The sequence below is a fragment of the Sesamum indicum genome, linkage group LG8 (genome assembly GCF_026168435.1).
Source record: "Sesamum indicum cultivar Baizhima isolate 11 linkage group LG8, ASM2616843v1, whole genome shotgun sequence".
NCBI lineage: Eukaryota > Viridiplantae > Streptophyta > Magnoliopsida > Lamiales > Pedaliaceae > Sesamum > Sesamum indicum.
In genome coordinates this window covers 382,534-408,906 of record NC_142664.1, presented here as the reverse complement: position 1 = coordinate 408,906, position 26,373 = coordinate 382,534, and the positions used below count along the sequence as shown (strand labels likewise).

At 37.8% G+C, this 26,373-nt stretch overlaps 3 protein-coding genes and 1 long non-coding RNA gene across 7 annotated transcripts; 3 read left to right on the top strand and 1 right to left on the bottom strand.

Annotated features, from left to right (window-relative positions):
• Positions 1-242: 242 nt before the first annotated feature.
• LOC148787063 (uncharacterized) lies at positions 243-879 on the bottom strand. The gene is made up of 2 exons (XR_016066643.1): positions 739-879; positions 243-657 (listed from the first exon to the last, which is right to left on the bottom strand). It is a non-coding gene; the product is annotated as an uncharacterized LOC148787063 (long non-coding RNA).
• A 454-nt stretch (positions 880-1,333) lies between these two features.
• CCC1 (cation-chloride co-transporter 1) lies at positions 1,334-13,542 on the top strand. Of its 3 annotated transcripts, XM_020695691.2 has the most exons (13): positions 1,334-1,825; positions 2,986-3,135; positions 3,341-3,419; positions 4,612-4,703; positions 5,563-5,677; positions 5,837-5,937; positions 6,056-6,117; positions 6,768-6,992; positions 7,855-7,969; positions 8,628-8,822; positions 10,374-10,774; positions 11,669-11,830; positions 12,253-13,542. In XM_020695691.2, the coding sequence occupies exons 1-13, from the start codon at positions 1,635-1,637 to the stop codon at positions 13,332-13,334; spliced, it is 2,970 nt and encodes a 989-aa protein (XP_020551350.2). In that variant the 5' UTR covers positions 1,334-1,634; the 3' UTR covers positions 13,335-13,542. The 3 variants fall into 3 exon arrangements, with proteins under 3 accessions (XP_020551350.2, XP_088739283.1, XP_088739282.1); XM_088883157.1 differs by lacking the exon at positions 1,334-1,825 and having other exon boundaries at positions 3,117-3,135; positions 3,349-3,419; XM_088883156.1 differs by lacking the exons at positions 1,334-1,825; positions 2,986-3,135; positions 3,341-3,419 and having other exon boundaries at positions 4,635-4,703; positions 5,552-5,677.
• A 775-nt stretch (positions 13,543-14,317) lies between these two features.
• LOC105167271 (cationic amino acid transporter 1) lies at positions 14,318-17,072 on the top strand. 2 transcript variants are annotated; one of them, XM_011086913.3, is made up of 3 exons: positions 14,318-14,448; positions 14,856-15,304; positions 15,494-17,072. In XM_011086913.3, exons 2-3 carry the CDS (start codon positions 14,884-14,886, stop codon positions 16,813-16,815), a joined length of 1,743 nt encoding a protein of 580 aa, XP_011085215.1. In that variant the 5' UTR covers positions 14,318-14,448; positions 14,856-14,883; the 3' UTR covers positions 16,816-17,072. The 2 variants fall into 2 exon arrangements, with proteins under 2 accessions (XP_011085215.1, XP_011085216.1); XM_011086914.3 differs by lacking the exon at positions 14,318-14,448 and having other exon boundaries at positions 15,063-15,304; positions 15,427-17,072.
• A 2,253-nt stretch (positions 17,073-19,325) lies between these two features.
• LOC105167270 (30-kDa cleavage and polyadenylation specificity factor 30) lies at positions 19,326-26,134 on the top strand. The gene is made up of 7 exons (XM_011086912.3): positions 19,326-19,859; positions 20,446-20,826; positions 22,546-22,708; positions 22,843-22,953; positions 23,557-23,625; positions 24,305-24,391; positions 24,895-26,134. Exons 1-7 carry the CDS (start codon positions 19,465-19,467, stop codon positions 25,753-25,755), a joined length of 2,067 nt encoding a protein of 688 aa, XP_011085214.1. The 5' UTR covers positions 19,326-19,464; the 3' UTR covers positions 25,756-26,134.
• Positions 26,135-26,373: the final 239 nt, after the last annotated feature.

Genomic DNA, 26,373 nt, shown 5'->3' with positions numbered 1-26,373 from the left:
TTTCATAATTCGAATGAAAACATGCAGCATATGGTCTGATAAATTACAGCATCGTAAATTTTTAGGTCTGATAAACATATATTTTGGGGATGATTATAATGGCTCATTTTATCGTAAAGAAAGTAAAAATCTGATCTTAATTAGAAACAGATCCAACTTAGGGAAATCTGGTGTTCACTGTGTTGTTGTCACGGTTGAAGCAAAATACTACTAGAGAATCCACCTTCAAACCAACAACAAAATCACATAAAAAGGTTTTCATTTAATCATAACAAAACAACCCAACAATTTTTTTGAGGTGCTGGAACAAAGCTTCCTCATAATAATTTTATTTAAAGAAGATGATAGGACGCTTTTGAAAGCTCTGTCATTCCAAACTTGCTCAAATTTGACATTATCCATCTTCACCTACGACACCACTAACATTGCAAATCTTAATCTCTATCATTCCAAAGCTTTCTCAATTTCTTAATCATGCACCATTGCAAACGGTTTGAGCTTGATCAAAATAAGTTGAAGATGTAGACTTCTGTCGAACACCTCGTGTGCATCTCATTTCCCGGCTACAAAGTTTTTACCCGACTCCGAATTTCCGTCAACACTTCTAGTGTTCCAATTCCCAACAGTTTGGAGAGGGGTTTGCATTGCCGCCCTCTTCTGGCAACAAGAAACATGAACGTCACAAGAGTCAAGGTTGTCAATATTCTGTTTACCTTATTTTGTACAAAATGTACTTGCCAGTGATTTCATTGTAATTGTGGTGTTTTGTTCAGCAAATTTACAGTTCACCCCACCACGAGAGCTCTGTTCATCATGGAAATGTGCCGCAGTTGGTGTCTGCATTTGTACCTCATGGTGGGTGGTGCAGATGGGAGAATGCTTCGTGGGGTATGAAATTGCAATTGAGCAATAATTCGGATTTAAAAAATACTTATTTTATGGTGATGATTTTAAAATAAACAAGTAATTAAATAAAATTAGATAGAATACCCAACTCCCTATAATTCAAACTACTAATCAGCTTAAGTAAATGAGGTGTTATTAGTTGAAAGTGGGTAACACATGATGAGATTAGAGTTTAGTAGAAGGTTGAAGTTGTGTAATTTCCTAATTCCAAAACCAAATTGATTTTGTTGATAGTTGATTGGGATTGGATTGAATTTCCTAAAGCGTAAGATATATGAACTCATATGACTAATATTAATACACAACCCCATCTAGAGAACCGCAGGGAGGTCCACTGTTTATCCTAGTCAAGAAACCAACGCGTCGTCTCACACCCGTAATACTCACGCTCCAGTTTCGGTTAAAATAGGTGCAATTGGAAGAGAGAGAGAGAGAGAGTCTCTTACTTGCAAGACAAAAAAGAAACTCCATTTGCTACAATCCTTTATTAAACCCCCTTTCCTCTCTCTCTCTCTCTCTCTCCATTCATAAAAATAAAGAAACAAATCCAGGATTTCGTTTCGTTTTCAATCCTCGTGTTTGAATTGTCAGAGATCTTTCTCTTTTTTTCTTCATTTTCTTGGATCTAATCCCCTTCTTCTTAACCCCTCTTGTTCCATAATCTAGTCTATGTACGTATACAAGGGAAGAAAGCAGATCCACTGAGTTCAACGAATTGAATCAATGCAATGGCGGCTGATAACAATGGAGTGGATATAGAAACGTCTGACGACAATGACTTTTCATCAGGGAGGGGTTTGGGCGGGCGTAAGTACAGACCAGTAATTGCGCAAGATGACGATCGGGCCGTTCTTGAGATGTCGTCCATCGATCCCGGCGGCCGGGCATCGTCTTCGTTGGACACTCCTAACGATCTCAAGTAAGTTCTATCTCACTTTCTTGTGATAACCTTGTGGTCCGGATTGGATGTTGTTAGCTCTAATTTGTATTTATGGGCTTATCGTGGAGCATGTTATGTTCGAATTTTTGGGCCTCAGTTAGTGGAGCAAGGTACAATGGTTATAATGCACAGATGTTTTACCTTGTGTCCGTGTGAAACAAAAGTTGACAATTTATCATGCAATTTGGTTCTTCAGTTATTCCTAGTTACTATACTCGGTGTTTTATAGTCGCCTTACAATCGGTGCTGAACTGATTCTTCTATTTGTTGCTAGCTTTGCTTGAATCATAAACTCACAGAACTACGTAGATGTATTGGGTCTAGTAAAGGCCGCTCTAAGCTTCAAATACATTGCATCATTGAACGAGGAAGTAAGTCTTGAGATTAGTCTAATTTTTTAAAATCATAGGCCTGAAAACAGCAAACAAAATGCTGAGTACTCCTTCAGGTTCCGTTCTTTAGCTTCTCCATCTTCTGTGGTTGCTCTCAGGTCTGCAGGTTAATATTCTATTTTGTTTCCTATTTGTTACTGGGTTTGCCTAGATTGCCATGTACCTGCATCCTGAACAACTAACTTGTTATAGGTGTCTTACCTTGGAAATGCTTTTGATTTTGAGATATGTGCATCATTAATGGCAGCAAGTCACAACCTGAATTACAGGTTATTGATAAGAAATTAATTTTAATTAAAGTTACACTAGTTTTGAAATGTAAAAGTTTTGTTTTCAATCCTTTTTACTAATTTACATGAATGTTCTGCGGCAGCTGAATGGTGGCCTTGAGATTTTAATATTAAAGAAGAATGAACATTTAGCCATCAACTATAGTTTATGACCGAAGTTTAGTTCCTACAGCTGAAATCCACATGCTTCTTACCTGGACCAATCGTGCAAACATGAACAGCATCCGTGTGCTTGTACTATAGATTTATTCTACATAGTGTTAAATTGTTGAGTGCCAGGTTCATATTTTGTTGGTTGTAAAGCCTTCATGAACTGGCTGTGTTGATAATAGTGTCCTATGATGCTTTTACAGATGGGTTGATGTTGTATGCTTATTTTATCAATTTGTTTGAATTATTTTCTTGTATACTTTTGGGGTTCAATTATATGTTCCTGCTGACCCTGGTGCATCTATAGAAAAGTAAAAGTGGGCATACCACCAGATATGGCTTCTGAGAGAAAAGATGGGTCCCTACCTAACCATGGACGTGCTAATGGTGCTCAGGCTGAATCCAAATTGGAATTATTCGGTTTTGATTCACTTGTTAACATTTTGGGGCTTAAAAGGTATGTTGTAAATGATCATCTTGCTAGGCATCACTAATCAAAGTGTTTCTCTATTACAATTTTCCAATGTTATTTTCTCCTCTATTAATCCCACACTTTTTAGATGAAACTTGTCTTGATGATGTTGTGATAGGTCGGATAATGTTTGATGTTAACAATTTATTTGGTTAAGCTTGAATTGTTTTGATGAGTGTTCATGTCCCAGTATGGCAGGTGATCAGATCCAAGCACCATCTAGTCCTAGGGATGGAGATGATGTACCGATTAATATTGAGCCTCCAAAGGTAAATTCTTTCTTTTCTGTTGTCTTGTTAAACCTTTACTGTCTTTGTAAGCCTAATATTAAATGTTGATTGGTTTACGTTTGTTTTAAGTGTCCAGATGCTTGTAATAGTTTTAGGATTTCCTGCTGCCTTTTCCATCTAATCTCTCTATGATGAGGGAGCAGCTTCAAAATGGATTTAGTCTTATTGGCAGCACAAGTATTGATGAGAAAGTATGTTGAAGTTGGATTGAAGCTGGGGAGAAGTTGCCAAAATTCTTGAGCCTCTAAGTTTGTTGAAGAACTCAAGAATTTTGAATTACATTGGTTCTATACAAATTTAACTGAATTCTTTTAGATAACAAGGTCTGTTTTTTAGTGGGTCCATGTTTGTGTTAATCCAATTGTTTTGCTATAAATATTTGGAAGAATTTGTCTTAAACAATTACCTAGTTTACATTTTGGGAAAACCTAAAACATTTGCCTTGAAGAAATAAATAAGTTGATGCATCTGACCTCCTGAGGAAATTTTACATGCCTTACTTTTGTGAAATAGTGGAAACCTGATTTAGATGAAATCAGTGTCCCCTTCATTTATATGAATCCAGATGTAAGCAAAATCTACCATTGTCTACACTGGTTGATCAACCAATTATACTCCCGTTCCACTTTAGTGAGCTTTTTGAGTATGGGAATGTCTGTAGAACTTCGATCTTTTCCCTGAAAGAAGCTTGTGTTATGTAACTTTTTCTCGGATTGTTTTCTATTTTCTTGAAAATATTGCACATTCGATCCATGTACAGAATCTGTAAAATGGATGTCGTACTGCAGTTCAATTGGATTTTGACGAACTGCTGTGTGCTCAATATTCTTTTATTTTTCTTCTTTTCCATCTGGCAGATGAGGCTATGCAATAGCCAATGAAGATACAAAGACAAACTTCTATATGTGATAAAAATTGTACTTACTTAATCTTTGCGTACTGACATGTATAAGTGGGTCTTTCCTTTCTTCTTTTCCTTTTCCCCCTATTCTTACTCATGTTCTAATTAACGCGATGAGCACGTCATGCTATTTGAATGTTGAAATAAGAAACTTGAGGCATAGAGATATGCTACTTAAAGTAATGATTTTGTATTTTGGTGAATCAAAATGGATTATACGTCTTTTAACTCTTTATCGATGTCCTCTGAAGCAATTCATTTGTCTTGCAGAGTGAGAGTGTCAAATCGGGGACAATGATGGGCGTGTTTATACCTTGTTTGCAAAACATATTGGGAATTATTTACTACATCCGATTTTCTTGGTAAGTTCCATGTTGCTCAATGTTTTTCGATACACTTTGAAATCCCTAATCTGATGCACATGAACAAAATGATTTTTAATTGGATTCTGAAGAAATAGCTTTAGCTGAACTTGGCGACCAGGATTCTAAGTATTGAATGAATTTATGCCTTACAATGTGCAGAACTCCTGAATAAGGAAGATCTCATTTGTGAGTGCTTTTGAAATATATTAGGAAGGCTTTTCCTACTTCTTCACATTTTCCTCTTCGTATAGTAATTTTAGAAAGTTTTCCATCACAGCAACTCCATTATTCATTGCTTGATGAAGTTCGAGTTCTATTTGTTTGATTCATGAGTAGGCCAGATAACTAGCAAGTCAAGCCTGGTAAATTGTCCTTTAGCTCAGTTTGGGATCAAATTCTCATCCAAGCTTAGCTTGGGTTGCTCTGCTGCAGCTTCATAAATGCTAAGTTCCTAATTCAACACAGATTAGCAATGTTTTATTGCATAGATATTGACATGGATTTTGTTATCTTGCTTGTCTCATCAAAGGCTATTATCATGAGTTAAACCACATTACACATTTTCTAGGGATCCGAATTGCCTCTAATATCTTTTTTTCTTTTCCATGCTTTACTTCTGTTGGTCTCTGAGGTTGTTTTAAGTGCCTGTGCTTGTGCTAGTAGATTGTTTCTCTGTTTCATGTATGAGAGAAGCTGCAGGATTTGGCAGGAAAGCTGAAAATGTCTTCTATTTCCTCAGTTAGTCTTAGACAGTGCCTGAACAAATATTTTTAATTTAAGCATTTTTCGCCATTTAATGTGTATGCGGTACTTCATATTTTTATAAACTATATTCTGATCCACAGTCTAACTTCAGGATTGTGGGTATGGCTGGGATTGGCCAATCGCTGGTGCTGGTTGCCTTCTGTGGTTCGTGTACTTTCCTTACAACAATATCTTTGAGTGCAATCGCCACCAATGGCGCAATGAAGGTACAACATCATATTTTTCTTTGGTGACCATGTGTGTGCTTGTTCCTAATCATTTGCATTAGGGATAATTTGCCAAATATGTAAACTTTGATGGAAATGTTTAGTTTACTGAGCCAGTTGATTCAAAGATGCATTCTTGAAGTATATTTTGTTATCCAGGGAGGGGGACCTTATTATCTTATTGGTCGTGCCTTGGGTCCAGAGGTTGGAGTTAGCATTGGTTTATGCTTTTTCCTTGGAAATGCTGTCGCTGGTGCACTGTTAAGTATATTGTATTTGTAATAAAGGAGTTGCTCTTTTCTTTTCTCTCTCATAGCGAGACAAAGGAACTTACTTTGTTGCTAATCTTTTATTCTATGTTATTTTCATTTAATACAGTTATGTTTTGGGGGCTGTGGAAACTTTCCTAACTGCTTTACCACAGGCAGGGATTTTTAAAGGTAAAAGCTGGGGACAATGATCTTCCGACAGGTTTTTGTGTAAAATCTTTCATTTACCATCTATTTTCATCCTTGTGCAATGAATTTATTATTTGTATGTTAATGTAAACTTTAAGTGTGCTAACTACCAGAAAAGGATAGTGTTATCATAAAGATTAAACTGTAACAAGCCCCCTTTCATTGGATGTGGATCAGCTCCATGATCAGGGATGAAGTAACAAGTTTTCAATTTTAAAACACTACCTGATCTGGTTAACACCCTGGCCCCCTTGGCCACGAAGACTTGTGACTAGTTTTTTCTGGTTGCTTTCACTTTTTGATATTTTTATAGTTTTTTTCAGTTGGTTTATATATCTGTTTTAATTCAACATATATTCTGCATTTTCGGATTATGGAAGGGTTGAACATTTCTATAAAGTATACCTTATTATGATTGAGTGAACCCAGATTATTAGGATTGTTTATGTAATTATTTATGGACCCTTGAAGTCTTTTTACGAAGTACAAATTACAAAGTTCTAAATACCTAATAAGGTCCCTTATAAGTTGTCTTGTGACGAAATGTTTTTGGGAGCAATCATATGTTTTATGTGTATGTTCAGTATCTCAGTTTTATGAGTTTAAGCTCCAAATTAATCTTATTCTTCTAGGTACGACTTTTGTGAAGATAAATGGATCGGATGTCGCACAAACCAGCCCAAATTTGCATGACTTGCAAGTTTATGGGGTTATTGTGACGATAATCCTATGTTTCATAGTATTTGGTGGAGTAAAAATGATTAACCGCGTTGCCCCAGCCTTTCTAATACCTGTCGTGCTCTCACTGTTTTGCATCTTTATTGGGATATTTCTGGCAAGGAAGAATTATCCAGCAGGTAAGTTTCTTTTCTCTTGCTACTTTTAACTTTTTCTTTGGTTGTTTCTGGGATAAAATTTCAGCCTAATGCTTCTGGCATGCGTCTTTTGTTATTTCTATCATGATGATTGTGAATTGCCAATGGGAATATGTGCAGCCGCTTTTGATTCCATAAAAATGATGTCGCTGAACAGGGACATATTCCCTGTAAAAGGGTTAATTTCATGGTGAACTTTTAAAACTATTTCTCCATGCTGGTGCTCAATTTTCTTTTGGTGTCATGATTTCGGTATGCATCTAGTGTATTCTTTTTAGATTCGTCTATTATGTTTGTGATTCAATAAAGTTGTGATGCAATTGAAGGGCATGATTTGACTATATTGTTAAATTTTAGAAACTCATCAGTTTGGTAATCTTAATGATTATTAGGTTGGACTGGTGATCTACTGCTATTTTCTGCTTTTATTTCTTGGTGTATCATTCAGATCTAGTCATATAGACTATTCTTTTATAATGATAAATGACAATGTTTCTGCTTTTGGTCCTGTCGAGTAAAGATTATTCATTCGACTTTCTTCATTCTATGAAGCTCTGAACTGAACATAATTTGTATCATGGCTTATTATGCTGATGTGTTGGAATCCGTAAAAAGGGCAAGTTTGTTGTAAGTTTTTTTAGCATCCATCTGCACATGTAGCTGCTACAGTTTTTGTTAACTGTTTTGCTGTGGTTTCCACTATTCAGTAGATGTCGGTAGTTAGATTATGGATATTCACCTGGTTGATTGTTTGTTTCTTAAATTTCTTTTTGCAGTTTTAAATTTGCCTCTTGGGTTTCTTTGACTATTGATGGGCTTTTGTAATGTTCTACTCGTGGTACAGATGGAATTACGGGCTTGAGCCTGGAATCTTTCAAAAAAAATTGGGATTCGGCTTATCAAACAACAAATCATGCTGGAATCCCAGATCCTAATGGGAAAATATACTGGAGTTTCAAGTGAGACCTCCTGCGATATCTCATTCTGCTTGTTTTTCTATTTTGTCATTGCAATGGTCACTTTCTTTATTGCATCCTAATATATTCTTATTGGGGCTGATCTATGATGGCAGCATCCTTAGTATACAATGCCTTTCCTCAGGATGATAGCTTTCATTATTTCTAGACACCCATTTGGTTTTACATATTTAACTTCCGCAGAACATACTTGGTTTCGTGATAATTCATTGAAAACTGATGCTGACTCTAAGTTATTGCATGGGTTTATGGATATGCCAAAAATGGTGGTTATGCGCAGTATAGGTTGTTTGTAAGCTGTTAAGAGTGAAATGTTATGGGTTTTACGTACACTCTTTACTCTTTACCCAGAGCCGTAGTGTAGCCTAATTAGCGTGACTGAAAAAAATGGGTATTCTTAGTTTTGATGTATAGGGCAGAGAACAACCTCTATTATGTTTCACCGCAAAATTCGGTATACCTTGTTGAACAAGCTGGTTAATGGTTCTATTGTAGGCATATTTGTTTTAAATGATCTGCTGGCCAAATCTGAGGCTGCTTGCTCTAGTGATGCTAGTATAGTAGTGTATCATTCAAGGATAGAGTCTAAGGGAACTATGTCATATATTTTCTAACTGTTACCTTTTTCTATTACTGTCAGTGCATTGGTAGGCCTCTTTTTCCCTGCTGTAACAGGGATTATGGCAGGTTCAAATCGGTCTGCCTCGCTGAAGGACACTCAGCGTTCCATTCCAATTGGGACTTTAAGTGCAACTTTGGCAACTTCAGGTCTGTATTTGGTCACTGTGCTGTTCTTTGGAGCTCTTGCAACCAGGGAAAAGCTTTTGACCGACAGGTAATATATGTAAATTCTTCTTATCTATGAAAACTGCTGCATTTCGTGCAAATGAGTGCCATTTTTTATCCTATCTGTTAAAGGTTGCATGGAGTGTTCGAGCTGTCTTTGTAATCATATGACGTACCTTGTTTAGTTGCTTGCCATGTTTATGTGACTGTCTAGATGATTCTGGGGTATGGATAAAGGACCTATCAATCTTATAACGGTGCACCATCTGGTGGGTCTGATCACTGAGCAATTAACTCTGGTGGTGATTGAAGTCTAAAATAATATGACTGCTCGCTTGTGTGATTTAAGAGGAGATATTCATAGATTATTTCGGGAGAGAGAAGGATTTTTCATGAACCGGTTGGATTGATCTTGCTTATAAGTATTGTCTTCATGTGTGATTATCATGAATTCACGTGATCTATATAGTCAATTTGTCATGTATCTTTAAAATTGCTGAAATTTTTTTCTAACTAATACGTGGAAGCTGTATCAGTTCCTCATGCTTGGCATGTGATGGCACCTTGTTTAGTTCAGAAGCTGAAGTGCCCAGAGATTTAGCATCATGGTGGATCCAGTTTCAACGGCTTTTAACAATATGCATTAAGCTTGTTGATTCACTAATTTCTACTGCTGCTGCATAGGATTAGTAGAAGAAGAAGATCAAATACCCTCAAAATAGCATAGTGGCCCACTGAGTTCCTATGAATTTTAGGAATATGTGTTAAGTTCTTTAATTCATTTACTTTCTGTGGCTGCTAAGGAGTAACAAACAGCAAGATACCTAGGTAACTGATTTTCTTAGGACCATGGAGTGAGTGCACACTAAAGGAAGCGAGAGTTTCACCCTGCATAAGAACTGGTTTTAGCAACTTTCATGTGAACTATGTTTTATGACCCTTTTCTTTTCATGTAATTGAAATATGCATCAAAATATACCATAAGGTTTCGAGTATTACCTAGAATAAGTCAGAAAGAAATACATATCAAATTACATAGAATGCAGTGGTTGTGATGTTAACGAGCCAGTGAGGTGGTTTTAGTGGATGGAGATGTCATCGTACCTTTTAGGAGTGGCAATGATCGCATAATGGGTGGTCTACACATCACCGAGAATGTTATATAGGACTTGAAACATTACTATTATCCGAGGATCCTGAATGTTCTAAGCTTTCTGTGTCATTACTTTCAGATAATTTTTTGAAAGTACTTTCGACTTGATGTTAGTTGTGGTCAATCCTTTTGGAACAATCCGCTATCTTATCAGTACAGGTATTGGCACTTAGATATTCCCTTGTAGTATATGAAATGTTGTTCTCATAATTGGAAGTTGTTATGTACCAATTTTGAGGTTGTCCTGTTGTTACTTATATGGTGGCATGAACTCTAGCAATTTGATTGTATTCATATGAATGAAAATGCTTCCCCAAATGTTTCCATAGCAGTGTTGAAATGTAGTTGAATATATCAACAACTTGAGAGATAGACCATCTTTAAATCACAAAGCTGGTTGCAATAAATTAATAATTTTTGCTTGGGCTTAACAGAGTTGCTTTGCAGGTTACTTACAGCTACTGTTGCTTGGCCAGCCCCTGCAATTACGTATGTTGGTATTATTCTCTCAACCTTAGGTGCAGCTCTACAGAGCCTGACTGGCGCCCCCCGTCTTCTTGCTGCAATAGCCAATGATGATATCCTACCTGTTCTTAAATATTTTAAAGCGGCAGATGGGGGTGAACCTCACATTGCCACTCTCTTCACGGCCTTCCTGTGTATTGCATGCGTTATTATTGGCAATCTGGACCTTATCACCCCAACTATCACAATGTTTTACCTTCTCTGCTATGGAGGCGTCAACTTGTCCTGCTTTCTTTTGGATTTGCTAGATGCTCCCAGTTGGCGTCCTAGGTGGAAATTTCACCACTGGAGTCTCTCCCTTTTTGGAGCATTAATTTGTATAGGTTAGTCTCACCCATTTAAATACGCAGACAGTAATGATATACATTGTTATTTTTCTTCAAGGAGAAAAAAAATGCATGTGGGTTGGTCATTGATAAATGAATAAAAAATAAGGACCAGCATGGGTTAGATTGATAAAATGTCTGGAAACTAAAAGCATCCACCCGCCTGGGCACATGCACGCATAACAACTACCTTCTCTTTCCTGCTGTCTCTCTCAATCTGTCTCATTCAACTGATACTGCGCAACTCTAGACTGACTATCTTTTTTCTTCAGTTTCTCTAGCTTTCCCCTTCCTCTATTCTCATTTTTGCTGACATTTTATAACACATAGAACCAGAATGAAGAATTTTCTAAAGAATGTTTTCGGAAATTGATCAAAGCTGTTACGGTAGCATGCATGTTTCAATTCTATTAGATCTACTACCCCAAATGAGTATGGGAAATTTAGTTTGTCTGTGCTGGAATGAATAAAAAGCTTGTGGTGGATTGTATTCTGGTTGTAGATAGCAAATAGATAAGTATTTTTGCTTGATTTGTTAGCATCACCAAAATATTAACCTTATTTGCTTTTTTTTCTGGAAATCCTTTGTTTATACATCCATATGGAATGTACAGTTTGCGTGTCATAGGCTGTAACAAGATGACTTCCAACCAAAGAAAGTTAATGAGATCGTTTCTATCCTGTCCATGTTTGACCTGCCAGATCCATTTTTACCACTTCTATTTCCACCTCGAAAGGCAGAGAATAAAGTATCGGGATAGTTGTTGGACAATGACTTCTGCTTTCTACACTTGTAGCTAATGATGCAATGTTTTATGTATGCTTCAGTTTCTTTACTAATCTGCATAACACAAGTATGTACACCTTTTACTTATATTTTGTCTTTTGCAGTTATCATGTTCTTGATTTCGTGGGCATTCACCCTGGTGTCTCTAGCCTTGGCAACCCTCATATATTATTATGTGAGCGTCAAAGGCAAAGCTGGGGACTGGGGTGATGGTTTCAAGAGTGCTTACTTTCAACTTGCGCTCCGCAGTCTGCGATCCTTGGGAGGTTTGTTTGCTGTTATTATTGTCACTAGTTTCTTGTCTTCACAAATAATATATACTCCTCATGCCCACATTAAACTCCTCTTATTCTTGTATAATATGATAAACCATACTTATTTATTTATTTAAAATGGAATAATTTTTATAAAGGGTATCTTTATCTAAGTGATTGTGTGACATTGATTCTCCACCACTATTTTTGAGAATAGTTGGACGCCTCTTCTCATATGGACAGTATTGTGGGCTTGAAATCTACTTAGAACTGGAGTTCTTTGAGATCTTTAACTCTAAATCTTTCAATCAGACACAACATAAGTCTTTCTTACGCATGCTCTTTTCCTAACACCCCCACACTTGTGATATAAAGTTCCTTTACTGAGCACATGTCTGATTATGCTGCCCTCTCAATATTAATTGTACATGCAGCAAACCAGGTACACCCAAAGAACTGGTATCCTATCCCCCTCATATTCTGCCGGCCATGGGGCAAATTGCCAGAGAATGTACCTTGCCATCCCAAACTGGCAGATTTTGCGAATTGTATGAAGAAGAAAGGCAGGGGAATGTCCATATTCGTCTCTATCCTAGATGGCGAGTATCACGAATGTGCAGAGGATGCAAAGGCTGCCTGCAGGGCACTTAGTACATATATTGAATATAAAAGATGTGAAGGTGTTGCAGAGATAGTTGTTGCCCCTACCATGTCCGATGGCTTTCGTGGCATTGTCCAGACTATGGGTCTTGGGAACCTAAAGCCCAATATTGTGGTGATGCGGTACCCTGAAATATGGCGTCAAGAAAATTTAACTGAAATACCAGCAACATTTGTGGGAATAATAAATGACTGCATCGTCGCAAACAAGGCCGTTGTTATAGTCAAGGGTCTTGATGAGTGGCCCAATGAGTATCAAAGGCAATATGGAACAATTGATTTGTATTGGATTGTACGAGATGGTGGTCTTATGCTGCTTCTCTCGCAGCTCCTCCTCACAAAAGAAAGTTTTGAGAGCTGTAAGATTCAGGTTTTCTGCATTGCTGAGGAGGATTCAGATGCTGAGGAGCTCAAAGCCGATGTCAAGAAGTTCCTTTATGATCTCCGCATGCAAGCTGAGGTAATTGTAATTTCAATGAAGTCATGGGATGGCCAATCAGAGCAGCAAGATGAATCGGTGGAGGCATTCAATGGTGCCCGGGAGAGAATTGCTAGTTATCTGTCTGAAATGAAGGAGAAGGCTCAAAAGCACGGGACTCCTTTGATGGCTGATGGAAAGGCTGTCGTGGTAAATGAGCAGCAAGTTGAGAAATTCCTGTACACCACTTTGAAGTTGAATACAACGATACTGAGATACTCGAGGATGGCTGCAGTCGTCCTGGTGAGTCTACCACCGCCTCCATTGAACCATCCGGCTTATTTTTACATGGAATACATGGACCTATTGGTGGAAAACGTGCCCAGGCTTTTGATAGTCCGAGGATATCGTAGAGATGTCGTCACTTTGTTTACGTAGTTTTACTTATATAGACATGTTTTCATCTCTTAATGAAAAAAATATCTTCAGTCACTTGTTAATATGTTACATTCATATTATCACTCACCACGCGCGCCCTTCTTTTGGCGATAGACTAGTCACTCATTTATTTTTCAAACTTTATTGAGGGTATCTCTTTGTATTTGCACCAGAATCTCTTCTTGTTAAAGAAATTTTGTTTAAATTATTTGTTGTTCCCCTTTCTTTTTCCTTAAAAGAAGTCCGATATGAAGTGGAAGTAGGTGTTCATGTTCCAAGGGAAAGGATGTATGATTCTGGTAGCAACAGCAGTGTTCTGTAACTTGGGCCAGGCTTAATTGGGTTCAGCCACCCATGCCCGTTATTATTTTAACCAAATATTTGTAGGCATAAAAGAGAAAATTAGGAGCCCTTAGTTCCTTGATAAATAAAATATACATATATATATATATTAAGTAAATAATATCATAGATTAATCTAAACTTTATATACAGGTGGCCATCTTAGAGATTCAACTGTCTGAATTATTGAAAATTCAATAAGGTAAATGGAAATGAAGCAAATTCCATGAATAATGATTAATATATGCTAATAAAAATTACATGTTAAGATGATGTAATATTGGTTTGGTGCCTTAAAACAAGGCAACTCAACCCGTATATATTTGTTGTTGTTGCTGTAGTTATTAAGAAAGAAGAAGAAAATAACCAAAGCAGAGATATATACATGTAATAATAGAAATACAATGATTTGAAAATTTTTTATTCAAATTAATTATATCGTACTTTTTTTGAATTGTTAATCAAATTATATTATATTTATCATATAATTAATTTCAACATCACAAAATTTAATTTGAATTAGAATTTACTTAAACAATTAATGAACATTCACTCTCTCTCTCTCTCTATTTATAGCAATAATAATATAATTACAGTTTACCGTACAATACAGAAGCGGTCCAAATTCTCGGTAGCTACCTACTTATAGGCTCCTCTCCTCAGGCCTCAACCTCTCCTCCCGTTCTCCTTAGTCCTTCCTCACTCACCCCCTCTCGAAATCTTCGATCGCCGGTACTCGACTAGCGGTCGATTCTCCGGTGATCTCCATTCAGGTCTCTTTCTTCCTCCCCACACTACATCATGCAAGCATTCCTACTTGAGAATACTAATAGTATTTCATTTGTATATACTATTGTTTCTACTGTATTTTTTACCAGTATGTTGTGTGTCGATCCGGTTTTACGTATATATGCATCGGTGTTCACATTTTGTATGACCATGTCGCCGTCGTTTGATGAGGTTGCGGCAGAGGATTTTGATTGTTTTGATTACAATCAATTCATGGTTAACAAACACGCACTTTCTGTGTGCGCAAATACCAACAATTTCCGTCTTTTCATATGATCATTTGCTCAAAGAGAACTTTTGCTCGGACTCTAGTTGTTCTTGTAATATTATTGTAGGAGAATTTAATTCGATTCTATTTCTTTTTCTTGTGTTCTTTTTAAAAATTTTGCAGGTGTAGACATATATCCACTCACGAAAATATGGAGGCTGAGGCTGAAGGAGGAGGAGGATCATCGGGGCTGACGAGGAGGAGAGGGTGCACATGCACAAAAGACGACTTTCTCCCAGAAGAGTCGTTCAGGAGCTGGAGCAATTACGTCAATGCATTGAAAGAGACTCCAGCTCGGCTAGTTGACCGGGTTCTTACCCGATCGAATGAGCAGGGGGAGCTGGAGGTGAAGGCGCGTAGTGAGCATGATATGAAGAAGACGCTCAACTGGTGGGACTTGATGTGGTTTGGAATGGGGGCTGTCATCGGCGCAGGAATATTCGTTCTCACTGGGCTCGAGGCCCGTGATGAGGCCGGCCCCGCAGTCGTCCTATCCTACGTCGTCTCTGGCACCTCCGCCTTGCTCTCTGTTTTCTGCTACACCGAGTTCGCTGTTGAAATTCCTGTTGCAGGTATATGTACATTCCAATATTTCTTCTTCCTTTTCTTTTCTTTTCCCCCTTCATGCTTAGGTATATTTATATTTCTGATTTTCAATTTTGCATGTGGCTCATTTGCTTACTTGCGAGTGGAGCTTGGTGATTTCGTGGCCTTTATTGCTGCTGGAAACATTCTTCTTGAGTATGTAATTGGTGGTGCAGCGGTGGCGCGTTCCTGGACATCCTACTTTGCCACACTCTGCAACCACAAGCCAGACGATTTCCGTATTCAAGCACATAATCTTCCAGACGGCTACAACCAACTTGACCCAATATCTATTGGTATCATCATATGCGTTTGCATTCTTGCAGTTATGAGTACAAAGGGCTCTTCTCGTCTTAACTACATTGCATCTGTGATTCATATCATTGTGATTGCTTTCATCATTATATGTGGGCTTATAAACGCAAGCGTCAAGAATTACACTCCATTTGCACCATTTGGCGTCCGTGGTGTCTTCAAAGCTTCTGCAGTTTTGTTCTTTGCCTATGTTGGGTTCGATGCAGTTTCCACCATGGCCGAGGAAACGAAAAATCCAGGCAGAGATATCCCAATTGGGCTTGTGGGTTCCATGGTGATCACCACACTTATATACTGCTTGTTGGCTGTAACTCTGTGCCTTATGACGCCTTACAAGAGTATAGATCCTGATGCTCCTTTCTCGAGGGCATTTGAGACGGTTGGTTGGTATTGGGCTGAATATGTAGTTGCAGCAGGAGCCTTGAAGGGCATGACATCGGTTCTACTAGTTGGAGCTGTGGGACAGGCCCGTTACCTTACCCACATCGCCCGTACCCATATGATCCCACCATGGTTCGCCAAAGTTGATCCCAAAACGGGAACTCCCATCAATGCCACCGTTGCTATGCTTGCTGCTACTGCAATCATTGCCTTCTTCACAAAGCTCGCAATCTTATCAGATTTACTATCAATCTCAACACTCTTCATCTTCATGCTTGTGTCTGTTGCTCTTCTTGTCCGCAGATACTATGTCGATGGTGAGACATCCGCAGCAAATTGCAACAAGCTAGTTGTCTTCATTTTCCTGATTCTTGCATCCTCCGGAGCTACTTCTGGTTACTGGGCAGTCAACGAGGATGGTTGGATTGGCTACTGCATAACCGTGCCCTTATGGGTATTATCCACTGCAGGGCTGGCCTTCTTTGTACCTCAAGCCCGTAAACCCAAGCTTTGGGGTGTTCCATTGGTGCCTTGGTTGCCATCATCATCTATCGCCATTAATGTTTTCCTCCTTGGTTCAATAGACAAGGATTCGTACATAAGGTTCTTGATCTGGACAGCAATGCTCCTGGTTTACTATTTCATCTTCGGATTGCATGCTTCGTATGACACTGCCAAGGCCTTTGAGGTGAAAGAAAAGGAGGAAACCGTGTACATAATGGCTGAGGCAGGAAAAGATTCATCAGCTGATAAGTCTTCAACTGAGGCAGCTGCAGGTGGAATCAAGTCGGTCATAGACTAAGTTCCAACTTTTATCTAATATGTGAACAGAAGGTTTTTCTTTCTTAAGTTTTTAATTTCCCTTTTAGTCTCTTTTTACTTGAAGATGCTTTGTTTGAGCTCAGTTCCACATAGCAGAAACTTGTTAGATCACTTTCAAGTGCCAAGTAGGAATAGCAAGTGGACGAATTTGCCAAAACTCCAGATTCGATCCGTCAAGACGTTGGACGCAGTATCCAACTTGGACCAGGTTAGAAATCATGATTTTAATTTATAAAAGTTTTATTTTTATGTATTGTATATAAATATATATACATGTTTTTTCATATTAAATGTATTATATGCTTCATATACATCTCCTAAAAATTATTAAAAAGATTGGGTTTGGATCCAGAACACCACGCCTCAAGACTCTAGTATAGCTTCATAATCAATCCCAAATTAGAAAGAGTTCAAATCCGAGTCTAACCCAAACCTATTCCCATCTTCAATGTAGAGCTCCGCCTCAAGTCTTTTGTTGTTAGTTGTGAAGATAATAGACTGTTGTATGTCCGAAAGAAATGGGTGAGTTACTGTTTCTTCAAATGTGAAATTATAATTTTTTTAAAATAGTTTTAAAATTATGCTTACACCTTTTTAAAAATTCTTCCTTTATATCTAGTACCATTCCATTAAAGTTTGAACGAAAAATGCTGATGTTACAAAAAAAATTACATAAATTTATTTTGCCCCTTATTGATCATTTTTATGTATATTTTGTACTTAAAAAGAAATAAATATAATATATATATATATGTGAAGTAAGTTAACATAATTATATTTTTTCCCCATATAAGTACAACATGAGAATATTAAATGATGGTAAAATTAAAAATTTATGTAATTTTTTTGCCAACTTCATTAAAAGCTAATGACAGAAGGTTAGGTGTAACCAAGGCTAAAATGCATAAAATCCCCTGTGTTTTAAAAAGTATGTTAAAAGCTCCATTCTATTTTAAAAATCAAAACACTCCTTTGTTTTGTTAAATGTAGCTCAATCATTTATTTTCGTTAAATCTAACTATCATCATTAAATTTGTTTTCACAAAATGACCATTCTACCCTTAATTAATGTATATTATTTTTATTTTAATAATCGTTGGATTTGTGTTGATTATACTAGAATCGCCAGATCTAATCAGTTGATCTTAACCATTGGATATTGAATTTATAAAAAATTAAGGGTTGATATTTTATTAATTAAAAATATATATTATAAAAAAATTATTTGAAAACAAAAAACAAATTTAATCCCCCAACTCCCCCCTCCCCCCAAATCACCGCCACCCCCACGCCCAACCCCCATCGCGCCGCCTCCCCCCTCCCCCTATCACCGTGGCCTCCACTCGGGCGCCATCAACTAGAATGAGAAAGGGGGCGATGGTGAGGCAACGCCTAGACCCCCATGGTCTGGGGGCGACGACGACTTCTGTACAGGGGCGCCGTATTTTTTTAATTTTTTAGTTGATTTTAAATATACTAATTAAATATATTTTAGTTAATTAAAAATAATTATAATAATTAAATATATCTAAGTTAATTAAAAATAATTTTTATACTTAAAATTATTTAAATATATATTTTAATTAATCAAAAATAATTTTAGATTTAATAGTTAAAAAATTAAATTTAATTTAATTTAGTATATGAATCTAAGTTATAAAATTTCAAAAACTTATTTAAATTTTTTTCATCTTTTAAAGTAAATATATTTATAAAAAAATATTTTTTAATAGATAAAAATGCAAAAACATCACTCAAAATAAATAAAAAAAGTATACATATGAAATATATAAATACCAGGAAGGTATTTTAGTAAAAATAAGATAAAAAATAGTTAAAAACCATCCTCAAATGCACAAGAAGCGCGTGTAATGCACCTTCCTGTTTATTACTAACAAGATGAGTGTTTTTTGTTAAGTTTTACAAAGCACAAGAGGGTTTTTAGCCTATTTAAAAAGTACAGGAGGGTTTTTATCTTTTTCAACAAAGCATAAGGGGGGTAAAATGCATTTTAGCCGTGTAAACAATTAACTTATCCAAAGAAGTTTAAGTATAATTTTAATTTTTTTTTGAAAAAAAAATATAAGTTTTAATTTTGAAAAGGGATGTAAATATAATTAAGTGTAAAGAAATTAATGACAAGGTAGCATTAGTTTGGTATTGATGTTTGTACTTGCTTGTAAACATAAAATGCACTGCCTCTACGAATAAAAAGGTGAAGAAAGTTGATGCACAAATGTTAAAGTTGAATAGAAAATGGTTTGTACAACAAAGAGAGCAATTTCTGTATTGCAACTGCTGTAGCTGTAGCAGCATCAGTCATCAGTAGCCTGTACAGTGTAAAATTATATTGCCAGTCCCATTTTCTTTTCACTAGCAGCCGTACAGCGCATTGCAAGTTGTACCTTATTCTGCTAATAGTAGCATAATTCTAATACTAAAGCCGCCTCGCTTATCTGCAGTTTTCTCTCTCTCTCTCTCTCTCTCCTTATCCCCCCCCCCCCCCCCCCTTGTAAACACCTAAATCCCCCATTTTTCTGCAAACTCCAAACCCCCCCCGCTTCACCCAATTTTTGGTAATTCTACACATACAAGACGCACATTTCTACATTCTTACTGTTTGTGCAAAATGGATGATGGAGAAGGGGGTTTAAGCTTTGATTTTGAGGGTGGGCTGGACACGGGCCCCGCACATCCCACTGCATCCGTACCGGTAATCCAATCGTCAGCAGACGCGAAAACAGCATCTGCCGCCTCCGGTAATCCTAATAACCCTTCCGCTGGACTCGTACCGGCAGCGCAGACGGCGGAAGGGATGGGTGGAGGTGCCAGGCGGAGCTTCCGGCAGACGGTCTGCCGGCACTGGTTGCGATCTCTGTGCATGAAAGGGGATGCCTGTGGGTTCCTTCATCAGTACGACAAGTCTAGGATGCCTGTTTGCCGATTTTTTCGCCTATACGGCGAGTGCCGCGAGCAGGACTGCGTCTACAAACATACGAATGAGGATATTAAAGAATGCAATATGTACGTATACGGTGCTGATTTGAGTTCCTTTTTCTTTCTCGGATTGTAGTATTTATTGCCCTTTTCTGGCCATACGAATGCTGTTTTTTTAAGAATATGTGGAGGTGAAGGATAGATGTATCAGTGGTACTATTGCTTCATGTTTTTCAAAGTGGTACTATTGCTTCATGTTTTTCAAAATAGTGGGAAGTTAATGTTCTTGCTTGGCAAAACGAGCGTAACAAGAGCCTTTTTGCCACATGGATAAACAGTAATCATCCCATTGTCAGGCTGAGGTAAAGGATTGTGTGATAGAAACTGCCTCTCTGTAGAGTATGCTCGATACATGTAACCCTCGCCGGATACAGGAATCTCTGCAGTGTGATTGGCTTTGTAGACGTTTGCCTACTGCACTTCTCCATTGAGCAGGGGCCAAGTGGAATTTCATAAACATTTTGATTATGCAGCAATCCTGCATCTTTTCTTGGTTCTTGTTTCTAGTGTTTTTGTTCATCTGTTAGGGCATAAATTGATTTGCTTCATTTTCATGGTTTTAACTCTGAGCTCGATATGAGTCCATTTACTGATCGGTGGTGGTATGTCACAGGTATAAATTGGGATTTTGTCCAAATGGTCCTGATTGTAGGTATAGGCACGCGAAGCTGCCTGGACCTCCACCTCCTGTGGAAGAAGTCCTTCAGAAGATTCAGCAATTGACTTCATACAACCATGGAAACACTAACAAATTTTTTCAAAACCGTAATACTACTTACACCCAGCAGACAGAAAAAACCCAGCTTCCACAAGGGCCCAATGGTGTAAATCAAGCAGGAAAAACCAACCCAATAGAGAGCAGTAACATTAATCAACAAGCACAAGTACAGCAGTCTCAGCAGCAGGGCAGCCAGGGTCAAATACAGAATACTCCTGGTGGCCAGCAAAATCAAGCTAGTAGGACTGCTACACCCCTGCCCCAAGGAACATCTAGGTGTGTTCCAAACAAGGTCTTTAATTAGGTTGCAAACAGTTGTGTATTTATACGTGGATGTTAAAACATCTTTCCCACATCAGCTGTAATTAACTGTTTTCTTGTGTTTACTTGCTTGTTCTCACTCTCTGAATGATGTATTTTAATAGCTTTCCTCATGTCCATGTTCTTTTGTTCTTTGGCTGATCCCTGTCTTTATCAACATGTAGGAGAGAAATTGTTGTGGACCATATGCATGCTCTCTAGCCAGTGCAACACTCTTAATTAATAATTAGTAAACATAGCTATGCTGCTTTGTCCTTTGACTCCTTTCTGCAATTCATTGGCTGTGATGCGTTGAAGCTTATCGAAATTATTGGGGAGCAAGTATTTTGCATAGTCACTCTAGAAAAAAAACTGCTAGACAAGATATCTTTAAACCCGGACAGAAAGAAGCACAATATCCAACTGAAACTCTCTCTATAGGAGAAAATCTCCCTATGCTTTTTTTTTCCCCAAAACTAGAATAATCTAAAAATGATCCCTAAATATCAGATAGCCAGGAGAGTTTGCTTTTCTGAAGCTTGCATTTGTGAAGACAAATCAGAACACCTTTTATAATTATCATGGAATTTAATTTGACAATAGATTCAATAAAATGGGCTATCTTTGTTCTTGATGGTTGGTCAGAGTGCTCTCTTGGTATAGAGAACTTCTCTCCGTATGCATATTGATGGCAAATCAGCGCTTTAAAACTAATTTCTTGTACTTTCTCGTCTTGGATTTTACAGTATGAAATATCTATCATCGGCTAGGCTTTAGATTTCTAGCATAGGAAAGTAGTTATGCGATGTGATAGCAGGTAATTTCAAATTTCATCATCACATTGTAATTTTAGCTTTGACTTCAACTGCTAACGCCTGCGGTAAACTTGGGCCTTAGGGTTAGGGTGGAACAGATTTCCTCTCTGTTTTTCTCTTGCTTGGGTGGGGCACTTGATTTCCTAATTGAACCTCAGACCATTGTCACCAATGTTGATTATGGCTGTATTGTTTAAAGGGAAAGACTTGGATTTGGTAATGGGATGGTTTTCCGTAAAATCCTTTGTATACAAGGACCCTAAAGATACTACATTCTTCAAAGGCTATTTGAAAGGTTGTTGTCCTAAATAAAGTGTTTCTGTCTTGCAGGCGCAAAGTCTGCTTTTGTAGATTTGAAATTCTTTACAATGGCGGAAATGTACTGAATTGACTAGAAGTTGATGTGGGTGGAATTTGACATTTATGCTTGAGCACTGTCTTCTCTTTCCTGAGCTATGCTTCCTATGCTTGGGTATCCCTTGGTTTCATCTTGCTGCTCATTGGTCCTTTTCCTAGTCATTCCAGCCTAACTGTCATTTCGCAATCAAGTATGATAATCATTAAGTGTCAACTTTGAGGCTATGACTCATGTTTTGCCTCCACTCTGATGTAGGTCGAATGCTGTATGAAGTTGTTAGCATGCATCACGATGCTGAATAAATTTGCATATTCTTTTTTCACCAGTGGTAGTTGGCAAACTACTCATTTTAAATATAGTTTGAACATCTAGCATCCTCATCTCTTTTCACCATTAATTTCAACATTTCTTTTCGTCTCTCTCTCATACACCCCCACCCTCCACCAAAAGAAAAGGAAAGTGGTTATTCAGTTGAGGCATTGTCACTTACACACGTATTACATGTGCCCATGAATATTATAGGTACTTTGTGGTGAAAAGTTGCAACCGCGAGAATCTGGAACTGTCCGTACAACAAGGAGTTTGGGCAACTCAGAGAAGCAACGAAGCTAAACTTAATGAAGCTTTTGAATCTGTTGAGAATGTCATTTTGATCTTTTCAGTTAACAAGACTAGACATTTTCAGGTCCTATTTTCATTTATTGACATTGTCCTGATCTGAGTGGATTGGAAAGCTCGATAAACTTAGTGTTGGTTCAGTAGTAAACAGAGAATTCTTATTTATCTTTATAGGTGATAGATCTAATTGTTGTTTAACAGGGTTGTGCAAAGATGACATCCAAAATTGGTGGCTCTGTTGGTGGAGGGAACTGGAAACATGCTCATGGAACTGCGCATTATGGACGGAATTTTGCTGTAAAATGGTTAAAGGTCCTCATAATTTGGCGGACTTGCTAAAATTGAATATATGGTTGAAGGAAATTCATTTTTCATATCCATTTGCCATTTGCCATCTGCTGTTTAATTCTTCTTGCCATCTTTGAAAGGACATCTGAGATTAATGTTTGGGAATAGTTTTTGTTTTTGTATCAGATTCTGAAGCACAACATTGGTAGAAGATCAGTAATTTAAGTTATAGGATGGTTTGAGAACTGCTTGTGATTAGAAATATTGTGGTGAAGATATAACTCAACGTTGCTCTAATGTAGGTCAATGTTGTTAGCCTTGTGCATAACGTTTAGACCTTTTTCATGACACACATAAAAGAATAGCCTTAACAAAATTATTTTCAAGCCAGTTAAATCTGTTAAAAAAGCTACCACATTTATATATTGGTACGTCTTTGAATTCTTTGTAATTTCGAAGTTGAACTGTATAGTCTGAAGTATATGCTGACCCTATAAATTTTAGCATGACCTATACTTACGCATGCATAAGCATATTGGTACATCTGATGCATTATATGTACACTTTATAGTTACATTTGGATGCATAACTTCTGAACCATTAACTAATAATGACACATGCATGCAGCTCTGTGAATTGTCCTTCGACAAAACTCGGCACTTGAAGAACCCATACAATGAGAACTTACCAGTGAAGGTATTTTTTGAAAGTTGTGTCTCCGATTCAAAATGCATTTCGAAGTTATCAATTTGTCTACTTTAATTACTCTTTGCTCATTCTACTCGCGTGGAACAGTTGGAAATAATGAAGGCAAACCAGTATTTGGGAATTTAAATGCACGCGCACACACACAGAGATTATGCATATGCTTCCCCATTGGCTGCAGTTTGGTGTCAATCAAGCACAAGGGCCTACCTCCTGGCACCTAGGGAAATCTTTTGAAATTAAGTTCTCAATCTATGGAAACATATGAACTAAAAGTTTAGTCATTTTTTTTTGTGTCTTAGCCCTCTTGAACACTTATTCTTAATATTTATAATTGAGGTTGCTGGAAGTAAAATTTCATCTAATGAGATCCTAGAGTAGTTCCCATTAAAAGTTTGAACACATTTGTATGATTCCATGGATTATGTTGTGGCTGAGTCATGGATATACATAGATTATCAGAAAGTCAGTTGTGATGACAGTTATATGAAATTGATACAATTCACAGAATAGTGTCAGTTATTTTGGATGATTCAGAGAATCCTGTCATCACTGATTTTCCAATCTTGTTCTGAGATCTTCATGTTGTCATTTTGCTCTTTCATTTCCTGAATTTCTTTCACTCTATCCGGAGATTACAGTGGACTTTACATTGTTCATCTCATTTCAGATAAGTAGAGACTGTCAAGAACTGGAGCCTTCTGTAGGGGAGCAGTTGGCATCATTGCTCTACCTCGAGCCAGACAGTGATCTTATGGTACTTTTATTTCACAGATGGGATTTAGGATGTTTCATGAACTTATCTAATATATCTTGGTCAAAGACTTCTAGATAGTCTGTTCATTCTCAGTTCAGCAGAGTTCATCATGCTAGTATTCCTTTTAGATTTTGGACATAACCATGGCAGTTTTTCTGTTGCATATCATACTTTTTGCCAGAAGTGAGTTAAAAACTACTGAAGTTTTCTTTCATATATGTCCCATGTAGTTACCCTTAATATCTGTGGTGTTCAGGTTCTTCTCTTTTATAATTATTTGCTTGGTGATTTAACAGTTCAATTGTCTCCTGTAAATAGGTTCCTATCTTTGACCAATTTTGCATGTGTAGCAATTATTTCGACGCATTAAGAATCAGATTTCTAAACTGCATCAGTTTTGGGGACGTAAAACAATTTATAACCTTTTTATCTCCAAAATGTTGTTTAAGGCTTAAATTGTCATTAGACGATCGATTAAACTTTTAAAAAAATTGTCTTTTCAGGCTGTCTCACTTGCAGCGGAATTGAAACGAGAAGAGGAGAAGGCAAAGGGAGTAAACCTTGATAATGGAACTGAAAACCCGGATATTGTACCCTTTGAAGATAACGAAGAAGAGGAAGAAGAAGAAAGTGAAGAAGAGGATGAAAGTCCTGGACAGGTTTTCGGAGCTCAAGGTAGGGGAAGGGGTAGAGGAATGATGTGGCTTCCCCACATGCCGCTAGCACGTGGTTCTCGGCCCTTTTCTGGTATACGAGGTTTTCCCCCTAACATGATGAGTGGTGATGGATTTTCCTATGGACCTGTAAACCCAGATGGTTTTCCGATGCCTGATCCTTTTGGCATGGCTCCACGTGGCTTTGGACCATATGGTCCTAGATTTTCTGGTGATTTTGCAGGTCCTGCCCCTGGCATGATGTTCCCTGGCCGGCCTTCTGGTGGATTTGGGATGATGATGGGTCCAGGAAGGGCTCCGTTCATGGGTGGAATGGGTGTCGGTGCTGCAGCTGCAGCAAGGGCTGGTCGAACAGTTGGTATGGCTCCTTTCTATCCACCACCACCACCATCGCAACAGTCTCAAAATTCTAATCGAGCAAAGAGAGATCTGAAAGCACCATTTAATGATAAGAATGATGGTCCAGATCAAGGTAAGGGACAAGAGATCTCAGGGTCCTCTGGTGGACATGGCGATGAAGGGCGGAATCTGCCGAGACTCAAAGCTCAACAAGAGGATCACTATAGTGCAGGAAACAGCTACAGGAATGATGAAAGTGAAAGTGAGGATGAGGCTCCAAGAAGGTCTAGACATGGTGAAGGAAAGAAAAAGCGGCGTAACTTGGAGGCTGATTCTACTGAACTCATGTAGTGATAGATTGACGGTTGAAGCGCGTTGTTGTTTGTACACCCTCGTAGTTCCGGACACATATTGTAACACTCTCAAGAATTCCGGACACCTATATTATAGGGTGCATCCAGAAAGAGTCACTGGATCAAGAAACTAAGCTCCTCAGAGCTGCTAAAGAAATGAGTGGGATTTCTTTTTTAATAGCTTACGATATGAAGCGCTTTGTTTTTGTACACCCTCAGAGTTCTGGACACATATTGTAAGACTCTCAAGAGTTGCGGACACGTATATAGGGTACATCCGGAAAGAGTCTCTGGATCAAGAAACTAATTGGATTTAGCAATATTTCATCTCTTGCTCCTTAGAGCTACTAAAGAAATGAGTAGGATTTCGTTCTTAATGGCTTATGATATGCTTGCGTTTGTTTATATTTTTTTCCACCCATTGCCTAGTCAAGGCTACGAGACAAGTGATGCACAGTCCCCATAGTTGCGCTATGATCTTTCAAGTGTCTCTGCATTTCTTCCCAGACAGAATCATAATCCTCTTCTCACCTTAAAATTTGTACGAGCCATTAAAGCCAACACAGGTTCCCATACAGCATATATGTTGTATGTACGTTAATAACCTGATAAAATG

Excerpts from the sequence above, each read along its gene's own strand:
- LOC105167271 (XM_011086913.3), top strand. The coding sequence starts at position 14,884 with ATGGAGGCTGAGGCTGAAGGAGGAGGAGGATCATCGGGGCTGACGAGG. Across the intron at positions 15,305-15,493 it reads TGTTGAAATTCCTGTTGCAG|CGGTGGCGCGTTCCTGGACA; the intron begins GTATATGTACAT and ends TTGGTGGTGCAG.
- LOC105167270 (XM_011086912.3), top strand. The coding sequence starts at position 19,465 with ATGGATGATGGAGAAGGGGGTTTAAGCTTTGATTTTGAGGGTGGGCTG. Across the intron at positions 19,860-20,445 it reads GATATTAAAGAATGCAATAT|GTATAAATTGGGATTTTGTC; the intron begins GTACGTATACGG and ends GGTATGTCACAG. Across the intron at positions 20,827-22,545 it reads CTGCCCCAAGGAACATCTAG|GTACTTTGTGGTGAAAAGTT; the intron begins GTGTGTTCCAAA and ends TGAATATTATAG.
- CCC1 (XM_020695691.2), top strand. The coding sequence starts at position 1,635 with ATGGCGGCTGATAACAATGGAGTGGATATAGAAACGTCTGACGACAAT. Across the intron at positions 1,826-2,985 it reads GACACTCCTAACGATCTCAA|AAAAGTAAAAGTGGGCATAC; the intron begins GTAAGTTCTATC and ends GTGCATCTATAG. Across the intron at positions 6,118-6,767 it reads ACAGGCAGGGATTTTTAAAG|GTACGACTTTTGTGAAGATA; the intron begins GTAAAAGCTGGG and ends TTATTCTTCTAG.